Raw genomic sequence first — 19,545 nt, forward strand, 5'->3', positions numbered from 1 at the left:
TTTTTCTGCAGGTGAGTAGCGGCAGCTAGACGCACCTGCGTTCGTTCACTCAACAAAGTCAAAGAAATGAAAAGTTAAAGTGACCAAGGTCTGTTTTTTTTTATTGTAGTAAGTACAAAGTAGTTATTATAGTAAATATACAGTATAGGGATAGAAGGATGCCTGAAAGAGAGTGTCAAGGTCAAAGAAAAATATGACCAGAGATGTAATGAATGTGGTGAGGAAAGACTGATTATACTTATTATAAAGCATCTTAAATTCTCGTAAAACAAATATTTGTTTCTAATACTTCTGTATGCAAACAAAATACGTACAGATAGAGTGGTAAATCAATGCCATTAAACAGAGAGTAATGTACACATTGCATGGTGGCATCATAACCTTTGCTCAGAAGGATGCAGGCAAAGGTGCTATTGTAATTGAATAGTTTCCCATTGAGAAACCGTAATTTGGTTTTCAAAAACAGAATGTGAATTAAAGCAGACATTAAAACTACATTTCGAATCTTAAATATACATGTTAGGGTGTTACAATTGGGTAATTACATTGTTGTCTCCATAGTAATGGTGAGACATTCTGCAGCTCAATTAACACCCTTGAAATTGTACTTTAAATTGTATTATGACAATCTTCTTTTCCTTTCGGCTTTTCCCTTCAAGATATGGAAAAATAGTTTCATCAGTGATTCTTTTGGGCAATGGTTCTTTTTCATCAAGTACCACACACCAATATTTATTATTTTTGTAACAGTTTAAACTGTGATAAACTATGAATATGGGATAATAAATATGTACAAAAGTAAGAATTTAAGTGTATTAAAAAAGATCAATCATACCCAAAAACTTTGAGAAAAACAGTTCCAAAACATTATTGAACTAGTGCTATCAGACAATCAAACAGCTGTGATCGAATTAATCCTTTTTCCCTCTTCTAATAATTACTGAGAAAATGTTAAATTCATGACATTGAGGCTGATCAAGATTAAAAAATATGCCATTGTGACGCATTTGATTGGGTTTTTTTTCAGTACACTTGGACAGATGCAGTCTAGCAATTTACTTTCTGCTTTATTTGAGACAAGTTAAAGTATGAGGGGTGTTCTCGAGCTTTGTCTCAATGGCTAAAATGCTCATGCTTTTGGTGCTAACATTAGCTGAGGCTGCACTCGCGACTGGGTGCAGGAAGCTAAATTTGAGCTGCTTCTGTGGGAAGCAAACTCCAAATTAGGCACAACACTCCACCCTTATCAATTGTGTCAACAGGGTGTTTTTGGAATGTACATTTTCCATTTTTTTGGGCTGAGAACTCTCACATGCTCCCTTCTGCTTACCAAACGCCAAGTGCAACATAATGGTAACCAATCAATTCAGGCTGTGATTGACAGTTGTTTCGCCACCTTCCACAACTCCAACACAGAAAGCCAACAAATCAAAAGGGCTATGAGAAAAATGCTGTCCTCCGACAGAAACAACAAAGGCAGAGAAAAAAAAAACGACATAAAAATTTGATGAGCGCGATTAAAAAAATAACGCACCAAACTGGCTGTAATTCATTAATCTCAACTAACATGATAATTTGACGCCTTTTTATAGAACCTTATGTTTGTGTGTGTGCGTGTGTTTTCATACATTAAATATGTTGGCAGATACAGTAGAATGGCTGGCAATCAGTTTGGGGTGCACCGCGCCAAGTGCCTGAAGCCACCTGGCATAGGCTCAAGCATGTCTGGGACTCTTATCGGGATAAGCAGTTCAGAAAATAGATGGATGGATGTTGGAAAATGAGTTTTTCACACAAGTGCAAAGACTGAGATCAATTTATACTGAATTGATGAGATGCAGGGTAAAAGTTCAATTTTTCAGAACCACTTTTTCCTCACAAAGGTCAAACAGCCTGCCATGCGTGCCTTTGGAATGTGGGAGAAAAGCGGAGGGGCTGGAGAAAACCCACGCAGACAAGAGGAGAACGTTCAAACTTCCCACAGGAAGGCCGGAGCTGGAATCGAACTCGGTACTTCTGCACTGTGACACAGACACACACGCCGCCGTTCATCTTCTAATTTGTCGATGAAAAGGTTTCTTCAGCCGTCATCTGTACTTCCTTGAAGGTGTCGGGTGTTTCGCTTCTTATCCAAGAAACTTCGTCAGCAAACTAAAGTCTTACTGGTAGTTTAGGCCCTATATATATATCCCTATTCTCCAGACATGGCGGTGCCGGACTTTGCTATGATAGGTCCCTGCTCTCAGGTTGGGGGGAGCAGAGGACTACTCCCTGCAGCTGCTCCGCTGATAGTTCCTATCGTTCTGACTAACGACTGGCCTGATTGCCCCACTTCGACCGGTATCCCCTCATCAGTATTACTAATCCTATGTTGCCTAAGCAGGCTATTGTATGAACGATCCAAATTGAACCTCACCCCACCAAACCGGTTTAATGAAGGATTTAATTGTTTTATGAAAATCACTTCTTTTATTCCCCTTTCAAACGATCTATATTCTTTTGCTAAGATTTTAACCTCATTGTCGTCAAATGAGTAGTTGCTAGCTTTTAGGTGCCCATGTACCGCCGATTGAGGCCCACTAGTATTATCCCTGTGAAGTCTTTTTTTGAGAATTTGTTTAGTCTCCCCAATATACTGCTCTTTACACTTTTCATTCTTACAATGTATTGAATAAACTACATTACTTTGTTTTTCATTTGGCAGCCTATCTTTTGGATGCACTAATTTTTGCCTTAAAGTGTTTATCGGTTTGAAATAAGTAGGAATTTGGTGTTGCCAAAGGACTCTTTGTAGTTTTTCAGAAACTCCTGCAATGTAAGGTACTTCTACTCCTCTCCTTTTTGTATCTTCAGATAAATCTGAAGATACAAAAAGATAAATAAACCTTTTCATCGATGGACCACTCCTGTACGACTGAGAGCTTACACAGACGTATTGCTTCTAATTTGTCTTTATTTTGGGGGGGGGGGGGGGGGGGGTGAAGACAAGCTGATGCCACCAAGTAAGAGCATAAGTCGCTCTTACCTGTAAAGTACACTTGATTCATCTATAGCAATTTGGTGCATTCACCATTGCTTTATTGAGAACAGCCTTCACCAAGATGTACTGTGCACTACTGCGTAAGCGCCAAAAAAGTCCATCTCCCCTTGTTGGCTGGTGGTTGCACATGTGGTTAGGTCTTGCTCCCTCAAAACCTGCAAGTGTATTTTTAGCATGGTGACAGCTTGTTTGAGTGGGTGACATCATTAGACTCGTGTGCAACCCTTTTTGCTGTCTTTCATGTGTGCCATGGAAAATGTCGCATTACTGTAAGCAGCAGATGGGGTGCGGGTACCGACAGGTAATCCCTTCTTGGGCTTTCACTCGATTCTGGCTATGGGCCCGTGACCAGTCGCAGTAAATAAAGGAGAGTTGCGAAACATGAAATGTAAAAATGGGGTTTTCATACACGTTTATTATTTTTGAAATTCAGTGAATATGCAAAAAACAGTTGAATGTGATTTCAGGATGGCGTTGTGTTGTTATTGATGGCAACAGTTTGAGACGGCAAGACATTTGCCAAGCCACGAAACACTGCGGGGAAGACCTTCAAATCAGAATTATACTTCTGCCGCTTGTACATACTGCTGTGAATGCTTGGAGGACTACAACTGACAAAGCAAAGATACTAACAGGCTTCTTTCGCCAGGTGCGTGTGTGTGCGTGTGGGAGTGCAATTTTCACCTCTCCTCAACAATGCATGGATAATAAAGACCATTGCATGCTTCCGTACACTTGCAATGTAAAAATAGTGGCAAAGACTTTTATGCTAAAAATAAGCCCTGGCCATACTGACCAGGTAGGTCGATTGCAAGCTGTCAACTTGCAGGAAGAAGACAAATGTGCAAAGAAACAGTCTATGCCAGTTTTTTTTTTTTTTTGAAGATGCCATTTTGGGGCGAAAGTAGAGCCATTTCACTGCACATCATCATCTAAAAAAGTGGGCCAGTGCCAGAAACCATCTAACAGCCTCATTTCTGTTTCTGTGGACATGACCAAGGGATATTTGGACATGCGTGATGCAGCCATCCACGTGCCATTGTGGTTTGTATTCAAGTCATTGTAGTGAAAGTGAATCAATTAGTGAAATTCTTTTTTTAAAATACGTCATGTAAGTCACCTGTAAACTGTCAGCAAAAATGTTAAAAGATGACCAAAATGTGCATTTGCTTCTTTAGTTGTGACTCAGTTCTATCAAATACAGAGGTAAGATGGCTCAAACAAGGAAGAAAACATATTCACCGCATTTATTAAGAACTAAGACTTACAGCCAGTTTTAGGTCCAAACTTAATTGAGTTGAAAGACGAAAATAATTCTTGACAAAAATGGGTTTCTAAATTTTGAGGGTGCTTTGCTACATCCATCCATCCATTTTCCATACCGCTTATTCCTCATTAAGGTCGCGGGGGTGCTGGAGCCTATCTCACGTTTCATTACAGTGATATGGAAATCCTGTTATGGGTATGATTATTGGAGATTTTTTTCCCAATCAACAAGTGTATCTTTAATGAAATGGCACGCATTGAATCACAGGATATGAACAAGAAAATAAATGTAGGGCCTGACCGATTAATTAGACAGACGATTAATTTTGTCGACAGGGTGTCAGGGATTTGCCCGAGAGATAGGTTGAGAAGCTTAGTCATCTTGAAGGATTCAGAGTTGAGCCATCAAGAGGAGTCAGATAAGGTGTTGAGGGCAGCTGGTTACGATGCTTTCTCAAACACCTCTCCGGTGAGGTCCTGCAGGCATGTCACATCAAGTGAAATGCCAATCACATGCAGCACAAGCTACTTGCATTGTATCGGTTGACTTTTGTGTTGTTGCCATCCACATAGATGCGATTTGTGACTTTGACTTCCTATTTTACCATAGTTAGGCACGTAGGAGTGTCAGATCTCTCTCGCAATTTGTATGGTAATGACAGAATGTGTAAAACCAATGGAATAAAAAAAACAGTCACCGCTTGGAATTGAAATGGACTTACATGGGATAGGAGTGAAGCAAGTGAAAAAAATCTCTATTTTTAGTCAATGGCTGCAATAGCTTCTGGTTGACTTGGAAACTCGGCATGTGGCCGATGTATGCACGTTTTGGGCATGATGTCTCTGATCAACTGCCAAAAGGACATTTTGATTCTGTCCTCTTTATATGAAGGAAAAGGTTCGGGTTGGATGTGTTGTGTTTATTATTTTACTTGGTAAACTGTATTGTTATGGCGCAGCTGTTGCAAAAGCGCTATATACTGTAAGACGGGATGTATGTATGTACACATGCATGTATGTATGTAATGAATAGCATAGCATAAAAGCTGGGACCTCTCTCTTTTTGATAAAATGCCAAAACCAATCATTCTATTATCTGATCCACTTATCGTCACAGGCGTGCTGGAGACAATAGCAGTTGTCTCAGGGCAATAGGTGGTTAACACCCTGAACTGGTTGCTAGCCAATCGCATGGCACACAGATAACCAAGGTGCTACAATCACACCTTGGGACAATTGAAAACATTCACTAAACCTAGCAAGCATATATTTAGAATGTGGGAGGAAATCAGAGTACTGGGCCAAAAGACACTCAGACATGGAGAGAACATCATGGAGAGAACATGCAAACTTCATACAGAAGATGGCCGGGAACAGATTCGGACCCCTTATCTCAACGCTTGTGGACCAACCTGCCACTGCCAAAACCTCATTTCTGAATCATGGTCACACTGACTCATTTTCATGTGGTGGGTTACACATGTAACTGTTTCTCGCTGCCTGGCCCCCCCTCCTACTCCAACGCTTTGCCCCAATCAGAAAAATAAAAAAACAAACATGTTGGATCATAGCAGCGGGACAATGTGTGAATCACTATTGAATTCAGCCATAAATATTTACTGGAAGCACAAACAACTAACTCAATCCTCCATCGAAAACAAGAAGCACACAAAAATTGAATCATAATACCTCCTCAATATATGCATTTTAGGGCATAAATACTGAAATGAGTAATGATTTGGATTTGGATTTGCCTTTATTAGTCTAGCAGTGGAGAAATTTACATTTCACAGCAGCAAAGTTGCATCCTTAGATGCATACATCATCAGTGCAAAACAACATTAAGTAATTACATTTAGACAGTTTACATTGGCCATTTCTCCCTTTTTTGAGACTTAGCATGCTGACAGCACCATATGCAGATAAGTGGTTATATTTAAAGGACAACCGACGCCTCTGGACAAGTTGTGTCCATAATTTCCATAAAATCGCTTCAAATGACTTCTACTGAGAGTATTTTACAAAGATTCCACCGCTTATTCGCACTGAATATTCAGGAAGTCTTGTTTTCGAGTTGGTGACGATTCCTGATGTGATGTCAAGTCAGGAACGCCCCTGACAGAGAAAGTGACACACAATGCATTTTGGGTACTTAGTTTGGTCTGAAAACTTCGTGTTGATGGCGGAATCAGAAGGAAAACATAAATAATGCGATGGTGAATCACTGTGTGTTGCACCAAGACTACTATTTGATACTAGTTGACAAATTCCCAGCAGACAAATCATCCCATTTCCAACGGAGCTTGGGCACCATCTTGTGCATTTTATGGGTGCTACATTGGAGTCCAGACGCCTCAAAATGATATGGAAGGACTTCTTTAATCGATTGCAAACATGTATGCTTTCCTCTTCAGAACTATTTGAATCATATTCATAACTGGATGGGAAACAAGAAAGCTCGCCATTTCTGAGGTCATTTTGAAGTAGTTTTGGGACATTTTAAGTAAATTTTATTGGTGTTTTACATTTGACTAAAAATATCAGTTTTGGGTTTTTTAGATGCCATACAATGTTTCTCTGATGTCAGTTAGGAAACAAAAAAAAGGTGTCGGTTGTCCTTTAAAGTGCACCTGACAAAATCAAAATCGTTAGGCTAAAACCACAAGCAAACAATTATTTTTAACCTCTAAAGATGGAGGACACTGATTTGCTGTGGCGACCCGTTGAAGGGAAAAGCCGAAAGAGAAAGAAGAACTCAGTCCATGTTTCCTAATTGTAATAATTTATTCATCATCTCCGATTTGCTAACATCCTGACATAATGGCTTAAATAAACAGTAGAATCGTATGTACATGTTTTTCTTTCAATCCACACAAAATATTGTGTCTGTCGCTCATATATGTTTTAGAGTGACAATGGGGCTTGTGGGAATGTGTCGTGAGATTTGGTTACCCTATGGTACAGTTTTTAATTAATTTTATTCCCATGTTTCCATTTGTACATTTCCTCAGTGCTGAAATTGTGTGTGCCCACTACATATTGGAAAAGCTGCTGTGTACAAATGAATTCAGATGAGTCGTGAGTCAGCCATTTGAGAACTGAGATAACAAGACAATCTCCCACGCAGACCAGCATGAAAAAAAATTAAAGGTTCTATCCCACAAAAATCTAATTGTTAAATCCTTAAACTCACTTAAAACTGATTGTGATCCCAAATAATTCATTTATATACCTTTTTAAAGTAAAATTGCAGCAGAACGCTATCTGGAGATTTTGATTCATTTTAGCAGACCCTTTTTCACTTGGTCACAAAAGGAAACAATGCCATGGATAAAATTGAAAACATCAGTAAAAAGCAGTGAAATTATTGACTAATTCACTGCCAGACGTGAAAAAATGTGTTTTAGGGCTCCATAAACATTCAATGCAGCGTTACAAACCTTAGACTCTCTTCTTATATGGGTCTGAAGTTATATGAGCTTGAAATGAGGGGGGCTGTCCAAAATACAACGCAATGCAGTACATAGACTACATATTGGTTTGTATAGCGCGTTACCAACAGCTGGTGCTGTAACAAAGCGCTAACATGGTGGAAAAGGAAATGCTTCCCCTTGTGGAAAAAAAAAACATTGCCAGAGGCCATGGCCAGCGCTTTATCGGCAACCGAGAATGAAAATACAAAACCCGAACAAATTCAGGAATGGCGCTCTATGTCATATTTTCAATTCCCGAATAAATTGGTTCATGGCGGTGAATGAGTTAATAGCCATTACCCTGCTTGGGCGGGGACCGGCCCATGTGCAGGCATAAGAGTTCCATGAAAATATCCTCCGTCAAACCAGTGCAGGTCGCCGTGGTTACTGGACAGTGTGTTGCTGCTGTAGGGGTCGTGGGCTGGGTATCACCCTTTGAATGTGACCAGGTGGGGTCACATGACTCATGCAAATGCAAAAAGTGTGTTTCCATAACACTTTTGCAGGACATTTCAACACATCTCAAATAGCACCACTTTTTTTGCGCAAACGGAGGTATTTCTGTTTGTTATTGTGCAATTTGTATTTTTCGCATTTCCCAGGGCAACTGAAACCACGCCATTAACACATTCTTCAAAATAATGGGTTTAGCCATGCATAGAGGACTAGAACTCAGTCCTCCTCGCATGCATCTGTCCACCAAACTCGTTTCAACTCAAGTATAATCTTTCACAGTGGCTGTGTTCTTTACTACACTGTGCTGGTGTACCTTCTGCTGATTGAAACTGACATATGTTTGCGTTGGGCCCTCCTCTAAAGTAATACTCTACGAATACAGTGTGCCTGGTCACACTCAACGCTTAAAAAGATTACACTGGAAAAAGGATCGAAGAAAGACATTTGACACAATAGAAGAGCATAATAAATTCGTGTTGGTATTGGGGAAGAATATACATGTACAAAAGAGGCTTTGGGGTGAAACGTATAAAAAAACCATAATCATGAAAGAACATGAGTGATACCAGTATTATACAATACATATTGGTTTAATATAATAGATATTGGTTTATATAGCGCTTTGACAACAGCTGAAGCTGTAACAAAGCACTTAACATGGACAGCTATTGTATACAGGAAATATTGTTGGATTCATGATTGAACAAACACTTAACACAAAGATATAATGAAAGGGACATTGCATGCCAAATCACCCAGTGAGTTAAAGCATGTACATTTCAATTTTAATGAAACTCTTATTTGTGTATTTTAATGGCACAACACTAAATACAGTAAAGTCTCGTTATATCGATATTCAAGGGAGTCCGAAAAAATATCGATATAACCGGGACTATCGATATATCCGACCCTGTTTGCATGTAATTTTCCCCGTGCGTGCATAGAAATAGTATCGATATAACCGGGACTATCGATATATCCGATATCGATATAACGAGACTTTACTGTAACTAATTTCAGGTCAATCAGACCAGGGACTTAAGAGCGACGATGCACCAATTTTTTTTATATATTAAGCAAAAAGGGGCCCAACTACAGATATTCTTGTGGTCCTTAATTAATTAATTTATTTATTTGTTTACTTTATTAAACACTCAACTCAGCTGGCTACTCCCATCGTTTAAATATGTGAAATGAAATAAGTTATTTGTGACTAGTGAGAATGTAAGGCCATAATGAATAGAGATATCGTCTCAAATAAGCTACAAGACATGCAAATTGCCTAGATAACCAAAGAGTGACAGAGCTAGTATGTTTAACACCACAAAGTGCTTGGATTGTCTCAAAGTCTTCTAGCTGCAACCACTCTGGACCGATAGCCAAAATCATTGTTAATTACTGAACTCTGAATGCCATAAATTCTTCCATAGTTTGGATGTTTCACTCTAGGAAGTCGTTTGACAAAACTTGAGAATAAACCTCAGCTACCCAAAAAAAATTACACTGGCGTTTCTGTTTATCTGGGCCTGAATCTTGCAAGTGAGTATGCAAGTGTATCGGTGACACTGGGTGTGCCTGCTTTAAAAACAAAATGTGATTCAGGAATGATGTACTGCCATTGCATACATTCAAAAACAAACACTAACAAAGTGCAAACAAGAACTAAAATGCTGTTATATTTTTTTATGTCTACATTCTTGAGTGTGTCCATTTTGTTATCAAAACGTTTCAGACCTCTGTCAACCTATTGTCCACCACTCAACCTCAGTGGACTTATTTTATTGTACTGCTGCAATTTCAACAATAAGCTTTCCTAAATGGCTCATTCTTGGTAATGGGAACACAGACCAACATACGTTTGGTGATACTGTATGATCAATGACCACAGACCACAGAAAGACCATGGATAACATCATTGAATCTTTCACAATACTTATTGATATCAGGAAATGTTAGACATGTGCTAATGTTTATATGCATTCACACAAAATATGCGTTCAGATGAGCAGTTAAAAGACCAGTGAAAGCAGCTATTTTTGCTTCAATGGATGGGATGACTCAACACAAGGTACAAAACTTGTTTGACCTGAGCCACCAGATCAGACGATGGTAAAGGTTTTCTATCCAGTCGAAACAATGTTAGTTTCAGCCTCATGAAAGCTGATAGGCTCGTTACTGAAGGATTTGTTTTTCCTTCAGTGCCCATAACTTGTCAATGCATCCAATTACTAATTTTCTGACGCCATCAAATTCAGGATCTATTCAGACAAAATTGGACATTGAAAAAAAAATCATAGGCTGTATGGATATTGAGCATTATGTTGATCTCATTTTCTTCTCAAACCCATTACAACAACGTTCATGAGTCAGCCACATGGCCGTTGCCAAGGAAACCAGATGGTAGTTGCAGAGATCCTGTGAATAATGGTGGGTCATTTGAACACGGCCGGCCAAGAACATTGTGGATTTGATCGTCTTTTCTGGAGAGTGTGCGGATATTAGAATGTAACTATAACATTTAAACTCACGGATATAAAAACAGAACACTTTCAGTTAGCTTGAATTAAAAATAGGCAAACAAAAACTTACATTATTACATGAAGCGCATTCACAATAAACAGGATGTCCTTGAAGTCCTTTCTGCACTATTGAGAGTATATTCATGTGTCAAGTTCAGTTGGGCAGTTGCTTGCAACAATTATTGTATTTACCTAATATTTAGTTGATTAATTGAAATAGAATGAGTTTGCCTTGTTATGCAATGACAATAGATTGAACACCTGCTTCCATTCCTTGAACTCAGCATAAATTAATCATTAGATACCTTCAACCTCGTGTATTCTCTATTCAAGCTGTGGCATGAAGCTTTAAAAAGCAAAGCTAACAGAGATTAACTTCCATTTTTAACACTTGAATAATCCTGCAATCACACGGGCCATGCTAAGCCTGTGCTAGCCATGTTGTAAATAGAAGTAGTGTGTTATTTTTCTCCAATACAACTGTCCAATACTTGGGTTGGCTTGTGAAAAAGCTGGTCAAAGACAGTCAGGAGTAGGACACCTAGAACTTTACATGACCCAATAATTTATCGGACTTTTAAAATTGTCAGTTTTGTTCATATATTGAAAAAAATTAAACATTTGCCTCTCTATTGTAAAAAATAAAAAATAATTATATTGGTGTGTATTCAACGAGCACCGGCATAAAGTGTGTGATTAGTATACGTGGGTCCAAATTCGAGGCCTTCCTAAATCGGGTTTCCACGTCACCCATACACTCTTGTGGGTTTTCTCTGGGTTGAATCACAACCATCTTCTAAAGACCAGTCCAGGCAAGGCGTAATCGGCGGTAGAAAATTAATGGACAGCAGGCATTCAATTATTATTTAAGGGTTACTGAGCCATCACATTCAAATCGTAACACATCTGCTTGTCTGCTGTGTCTGGCTCTGTAATTTACATATGGACTATGTCATGCCTAAGTGTAAATCTGACTCCCAGACAAGTGTGCGGTCTTGTGGAATGTCAACAAGGTGTGTCATTTTTCAGTTTGTGAAGTGGGTCTTCATTATGTTAAAATTTTGTTTAGAACAAGGAGTAGGATATGTACAATAACATTACATTAAAAACTGAATGTCCGGTATTGATGTAACTACATGGGTTGACTCAGGATTTGTAGTGTGATTACTAAACATTCACTGGATTAATCAATTTTTGTCAACATTTTCCTTACACTTCAGTAAAACACATTTCTAGGGTTGCAGAGAAATTTACAAACCGCTACATCCTAACAGACTCAGCACTGAGTCTGTTGAGAAATAATAATTTTGGAAAACTAAATTAACAAAAAAATGAATGCGTTCATAAAATAGTGTGCAGTGCAATCACCAATGATGTGAAGACAGCTTCAGAAACACAACGGCCATGTTTCAATGAAATAGAATGCATCGCCCGAAATGAAAACAAAACTAACACATTAAACATCCATCGGTTTTCAATGTGGCTTATTGTGCAGGGTCACGGGTGTATTGGAGCCTATCCCATAGGACTTTGCGCGAGTGGCCATCGACCTGGGACTGGTTGACAGCCAACAGCCAGTACATGTAACAATTGGTAACTATTAGGGAAAAATCCTACAAAGACCTGCTGAAACTAGAAGGGATAACGAGTGAAGGTAATTGTTTATCAACTGCGGTCATCAATATGCCATCCAGTCGTCGTAAAGCTCTCGTTCTTTTTTGTCTTGATGTTGCTTCAAATGACCGTGGCTCAATCCAAACGTGGACCGGAGCAATGACATTAAGACTATATGCAGACAAGAGTCTAAACTCCAGAGCGCCAGCCGGGCACATAAACCTCCTGCACAATACCTCCAAATAATCCTTTACGAAGGGAGGTAGAAAAGGCAAGGGGGTGAGGGGTTGTGTACAAAGAGTTAGACGCCACAAAAAAAGGTACACTTGGTCCAATTATGATCACCTTGTTTATCTATTTCATCAAGGGCCGATCCCCTTTTTTCACTCGAGGTCGGCAATCAAGCCATTGTAATGTTTACGATCAAAATAGCAAGACATGACATTTGAATCTACTCCACATTCACTTGCCAACAGAAACTGCGCATGGTGCAAGGACATAAAAGGGGATTTACCCCGCAATCTCATCGGGGATATGAGCGCATCATATAGCCAGAAAAATATTTAGATTTACCTTCCATCATGGTTGCAGATTTGCATTCCTCTACCTCCAAGGAGTCTGAATCAAAAGCGGGAGATGTGGGAGAAGAGAATAAGAGACCCTCGTCACTGGAAAGCTTCGTCGGAATTGATGGACAGCAGAAAGGCCGTGTGCCTGGCTAACGCCCTGGCTAACAGTGAGCCGATAACACCCCAGAAGTCGGCTGTAAAACGCGCCAGGAAGGGAGACATATAAAGAGCGAGATAGAGAGAGGAGGTGGCGGCCTGGTTGGGTCCAACGAGCTGCAAATAAGAGCAAGGGGCGTTAATCCATGGATGGTGCTACTGTGGCGCTAAAACGTTCTGCAGATGATGCTTAGAGGAGGGGAAAAGGCAGAGAAAGAGAAGGCGAGTGAGAGGCAAGAGAGGGTTTGTGGGTGCATGCCTATTCGGAAGGAAGGTGGTAGGGGCAGAACCGTGTTGATGACATGGTGCATTGAGCCAATCAACGGGGCCCTGTGAGCAGTCACGTGGCCTTCGGCACGACTGACAAGAAAGCTATCCTTCTAGATAACTAGCGAGTGACAAATAAAATACGAAATACAGCGCCTGGACTGTACGCAATGGAAGAAAGTGAACATACACACACACGTTGGGTAAGTAAATGCAGAAATGCAGTCCAAAGTAAACACATGTATAAAACTGCTGCTGCACCTCAGCCTACCTTATTTTGTCACTGCGGTTTGATGTGCCTGCCCAGTGGAAAATGTCACGTATTTACTCACAAGCAGAGAATAAATGCTTGTGGGAAGTCAATAACCACCCACATTTCAAGCGCGTGCGCACACACAAGAACGCACGAAACAACAGGGCAAAATTGCTCCATTTTCAGATGCATGTCGACAGCTGATCCAACGCATCCGCTTCCCGCCCGGGTCGGAATGTCGTTGTTACATTGTCTTCCTATATTCGTCATTTCACGGCCACGTAATTGTCTTGCATCGTTTGTTGTCTTTGTTATCATTCTGCACTGATAGAAATTGATTCGTAACTGTGACGTCACTACACCCCGAGCTTTGACGGAAGACTAGCAGGGCGACTGCAAAAAAAAAAAAAAAAAAAAAAAAAGATGAGAATCAATGCAAGGATGAAATGGGAGGCGACAGTTTCGATTGAAAAAAAATAAAATGATATGACGGGCAATCGGCAAATTAAGAAAATTGACTGGAAAGGAAATTACTCCAGTGGTCTATTTTTTCCCTGAATCATTCGTTTTGTTTTTGTTCTTGTGCACACTGCTGACACGAAGCCTTTTGGTGGCGGTCGCGAGCCAAGTTGTGGTGTCAGAACCCGTTGGTCTTCTAATTGTGCATATTCATGACATATGCTAGATTCCAATTAATACACATACTTCTTATTTTTCTTTCGGCTTTCCCCTTCAAAGGGTCGCCACAGCAAATCAGTGCCCTCCATCTTTGGAGGTTTGATCCGCATGTTTATTTTGGCCAAGCTTTTACGTCGGATGCCCTTCCTGACACAACCCTCTGTATTTATCCGGGCTTGGGACCGGCACAAGAAGACTTGTATATTCATTTTGTTTAATTCAATTTTGTACTTGTCCGATCATGCCACCATTTAATGAGAACATGGTGGCCTGATAGGGCCATTAATGGACCCAGGCCATTTCACCACCCTTAACAGGGCCTGCGATAAAACCTCGTGAAATAAAAATGTTCAGCCACAACCCTAATCAGTCAATATCACCTGTTAAGACGCTTATAAATGAAATATATTATTATTATTATTATTATTATTATTATTATTATTATTATATTCTCAAATGTGCTAAGATTTAAAGGACAACCGATTCCAAGTTGTGTCCATAATTTGTAATATAATTTTACAAAGATTCCACCGCATATATTTTACGTTTCAAGACTTGCGCTGAATATTCAGGAAGTCAGTTTTTGAGTTGGTGACGATTCCTGACGTCACGTCACGGAGGGAACACCCATGACTGAGAAAGCGACACACAATGCATTTTACAGTACTTTGTTTGGTCTGAAAACTGTGTTGATCCATGTTGATGGTGAAATTAGAAGGAAAACATAAATAATGCGATGGTGAATTGTTGTGTGTTGCACCAAGACAACTATCTGATATTCGCTGACACAAATTCCCAGCAGACAAATCAGCCTATTTCCAACGGAGCTTGGGCGCCCTCTTGTGCATTTTCTGGGACGCTACATTGCAGTCCTAACCGCTCGAATTCATACGCAAGTTCGTCTTTAATCGATTGCAAACATGTATGCTTTCCTCTTCAGAACTATTTGAATCATATTCATAACTGGATGAGTAACAAGAAAGCATCTTCTCCGAATCTGAAGCCATTGTTTTGCTTCTCGAGCAAGGCAGGACGTCTTGGCGTGACATCACGAACAAGGGGGCGGGACCTTCTGAAACTGGCCACTCAATTCGATTTGAACTCAGTTTAATTTGAAGTACTTTTTAAGTCATTTTTATTGGTGTTTTGCATTTGACTAAAAATATCATCCTGCGTGTTTTGGGTATTTTAGATGCTATACAACGTTTTTATAATGTCAGTTAGGAAACAAAAAAGTGGTGTCGGTTGTCCTTTAAGGGTTGGCAAAGTATGAAGAAATTTAGGTTGGCCGCGAGATCATTAAACCAACCAACATAATTTTGCTTAGGAGCACATGGCCTCAAGTCTCTATCGAGTAAGACTTCTCATGCGCTCCTCCCCACCACAAACGTTTGCTTTTTTTGTGGACGTTTCAAGATAATCACTCTTTTTTTTCATGAAAATCAACGTTTCAAGATAATCACTCATTTTTCATGAAAATGAACTGTTTAACCTAACTCAAAATAATTTATCCAGTGGCGGTCCGTGCATTTCACACCTAGGCCTTCAGTGAAGTCCTGCTTAGTCCGACGTGAACAAATATCCCTCCTAATACCATAATTTATGACAAGGGCTGGAGATATCATTTACAAAAGCATACGCACGCAGTACTGGGCGTGGCATCACCTTAATCGTCTACAACACAGGCTATTTTCCGGAGCAATTACACATCAATAAATCTGCATCAGCAATTAGAACTTGTCACTATACGTGGTACTGCAAACACTTAAAAATAAAAGGAAATTTAAAATCATTTGTCCACAAAGTTTTATGAAGTCCATGCAATCTTTAACAAGATTTTACGCTAAATTACAAAATGTCAGTTTAATATAAGGAAAACAACAAGACGTTCACAAAACGAACTATTTGTTGAAAATAAAAGTAAACAAATCTTTTTCATTTGTTCTTGAGAATAGGCTTACCTACATGCGACAGCGAGTTGTCCTCTCCTTCAGCCATTGTGGGTTAAAAAAGCGAATAGATATACTTGGTTTTTCTGCTAAAGTTTCCGGGTCTGATCTGTTGTCAGCTTGGTTGATTTGCATAGCGCTGCCTCCGCTGAGGGCTGAGGTAAAGTGAGTATCCAATCACAGGACGCGTACGTCATGTTAAACGCGAGGCCCTCTAACTGGCCTTACTGTGCCAACTCGTGATCTGATTGGCTATCGCAACTGTATATCAACTACATGTGCCCGTTCATGTACAGCGCACAGACGCCCTCACTGTTGATTCTGAAGGCGTCGGTCAGATTTCATACAGCCTGGCGACACAAACTAGCTGAATTCTGATTGGATTAAAAACTCTGACCTAAAACTACAACACTGAAAGGAGCATAACCAAATGGATATAATATAACATCACGAAAACAGTATGTAGAATAATTATATATATATTTAGAAAAAATACTTTTTTAATGAAATTGACTTTTATTATAATTATGATAATGATGTCTGATTATGTTAGGCCAGCCGAGAAGGCCTTGCTGGCCCTGACGGCCCACCACTGAATTTATCTCGCACCACTGATAGATTCTTTGCCTGCTTTTGTCAAAACATGATCTCCTTTGCTGCCGTCTAACGGTCACTTTGACTCAACAGCTTTTAGTACTTTACATTTAAAATAAAGGGAGCCACATAAAAACAACTTTACATGTGTTCTTGAATGTATTTATTTAACGGTTCAGTATTATTTTGTACGTGTGGCCAAGCACTGCATTTCCACAAAAAAAACAAGAGTCCTTGGAAAGATAATAAAGCCAAGTCCAACCAGTGCAATAAAATGCTGAATGGATTTGTCGCCATCTCCTGATAGTTTTTGGTAAAATATTGCGCGTGCAAATCCCCCAAACAGCCCTCTTCAAACCGTTTTTGAGGGATCTGCAGTACAAGATCCAAAGATAACAAACACAGGAATGCATATGGTCGAAAAGCTCCGATAAAAAAACGAATGAATATGTAGTTTTATGGTCGATAATTGAAATTAGTTTCTTCCACCATCTGTCCTATTTTTACATTGTATTTCTGCTTTTTACCTCCGGGTGGCAGGCACGAACTTTCATCATTGGACCCACAAAAAAGGACGATGGTATTAAATTCCCACTGGTTTTCTATCTATCTATCTATCTATCTATCTATCTATCTATCTATCTATCTATCTATCTATCTATCTATCTATCTATCTATCTATCTATCTATCTATCTATCTATCTATCTATCTATCTATCTATCTATCTATCTATCTATCTATCTATCTATCTATCTATCTATCTATCTATCTATCTATCTGTCTGTCTGTCTGTCTGTCTGTCTGTCTGTCTGTCTGTCTATGTCCGTCTATGTCTGTCTCTGTCTATCTCTATCTCTATCTCTATCTCTATCTCTATCTCTATCTCTATCTCTATCTCTATCTCTATCCTGAATATAAAGCATCACAAAGATGGTGAATTTTAGTAAAATTTTAGTACAAATCGTAACATTTATAGAATAAAAAATATTGAATAAAAATAAAATGTAGAAAATATATTTAAAAAAGTAACATTTTCGTACATTTAAAAAAAATTCAAATTCCTGATACTGGTGTCTAATAGCACAATCATGATAGCTAAACAAATAAATGGAAAAATATATTAGTTCAAATCTAGAACTAACTGTCCAGTAAAAATACTCACAGTGGGAACAGACAATTTTCTGCCTGACAAGCATGAGGATAATCAAATAATTAGTCAGTGGGTGTTGTTTGTTGTGGTGTGTATGTAAGCTTTTGTCCCTCTGGGCAGGGCAATAAGTGGAGTAATGACAGTCACTCACACTGTAGTGACTGCAAGCACAAACAGACAGTGCACCAAGAGTGGCTGCTTTGCACGTACGCACTGGAGATGGCATTATGCCATCCTCTTGTCTTTTCACCCAGCATGTCTTTCCCCCCAGCATGTCTTTCCCTGCGTTGAGTGGAATTTTGTTTTGGTTTGACTGCACTCACTGCAGCCTAATCGGTGGGCGGTTGCTGCCTAATCATCACCCCTTATCAGGGCATACACTAAGGAACGGTGGGCGTAGTGGTGCAGGACGGAGGTTTGCATGAAAATTAAGTCCTTGAGAAAGGAGACATGACATGCAACAACCTAAGTGAAAATGATACACATAAAGACGAAATAAAAAGTGTGTTGACATACTTCAGCTTAAGAGCAGACCTGCATGTAGTTTATTTCAGTCATAGTTTCATTGAAGGCAGCTGTTATGAGCTCCAGCGACACAAAGTCCTAGTGTGGATAAAGTGGTCCAGTAATGAATTAATGAAAGATTCGGGGTGTTGAACTCATTTTTGTTGCAGGCCACTTTGGACTTATGCCATTATTGGAGGGCCGTTATGACAGTGAGACCAACTAATCATCATCTTATAATTTGCCCACAGCAAATTTTGTTTCTCTCTTTCTCTCTCTCACTCTCTCCCCCCATCTGCCCCCTCTCTCTGACCCCCCTCTGTCTTTCTCTCACTCTGTAATATAACATAATTTTGCCCTTTTGTAAACAGTATTACAGAAGTGAAACGCAAACAAAACAAAAATAAAAAAACAACTACAGTCCTGTCACATCTCGTCGCCATCCTGGGCGCGCCCCGCCCCTCCTGTCACCTCCTCCGCTGCTCCCTGGAGACGGCCCCTCCCATCATCACGCACCTGGGTTCCCACAGCTGTTTGTCATTCCCTTGATTGTGCCTTCTGACTATATTTGCCGATCGCACACTACCATCTCCATCGGAGTATTCTGAAAGCCACCCTTGATACTACCGTGCCGTCAGGTCTGCCGTTATCGATCACTATCACTTACCTCATCCTGCTGTCATCTTTGCATGCGTGTCTCAGTCAAGACTTTTGTTCATGAGTATCTGTCTCGCCGTGTATTTTGGATCCTACCTCCCCGCTTTCCTTCGTCACTCGAGCCCTGCCCTCAAGCCTCAAGTGACGTGACATAATACTCCGACCAACTCATGGATCCCGCCGGCAAAGACAGATTCCTCGCCGCCCTTACCATACAAGCGGAGCGTTCGAGCCAGCTGGCACGAGCCATCGCGGAAATCAGCCAAATTACCACCACGCTGGCTCAACGCTTCGAGGCGGCTGAGACACGCATTGCCGCCCTTACAGCCCAGTCTTCCCCGCCCGTGACTAGGCACGCTCTACAACTACCTCTCCCATCACGCTACGCAGGTGAAACCG

General features: G+C 40.1%; 1 protein-coding gene across 5 annotated transcripts in view; it reads right to left on the reverse strand.

Moving 5' to 3' along the window:
- Positions 1–13,366, reverse strand: part of sgip1a (SH3GL interacting endocytic adaptor 1a) — a 51,727-nt gene extending 38,361 nt beyond the window's left edge. For 3 of the 5 annotated variants that reach the window (XM_089000044.1, XM_089000042.1, XM_089000040.1), the window contains exon 1: positions 12,942–13,366. In XM_089000044.1, the coding sequence (XP_088856170.1) occupies positions 12,942–12,951 (10 nt within the window). In that variant the 5' untranslated portion in view covers positions 12,952–13,366. The remainder of the gene's footprint in view (positions 1–12,941) is intronic. The other 2 variants (XM_089000045.1, XM_089000043.1) reach the window with 1 other exon arrangement.
- Positions 13,367–19,545: the final 6,179 nt, after the last annotated feature.

The sequence above is a fragment of the Hippocampus bargibanti genome, linkage group LG07 (genome assembly GCF_051943395.1).
Source record: "Hippocampus bargibanti isolate YZ-2025 linkage group LG07, ASM5194339v1, whole genome shotgun sequence".
Classification (NCBI taxonomy): domain Eukaryota; kingdom Metazoa; phylum Chordata; class Actinopteri; order Syngnathiformes; family Syngnathidae; genus Hippocampus; species Hippocampus bargibanti.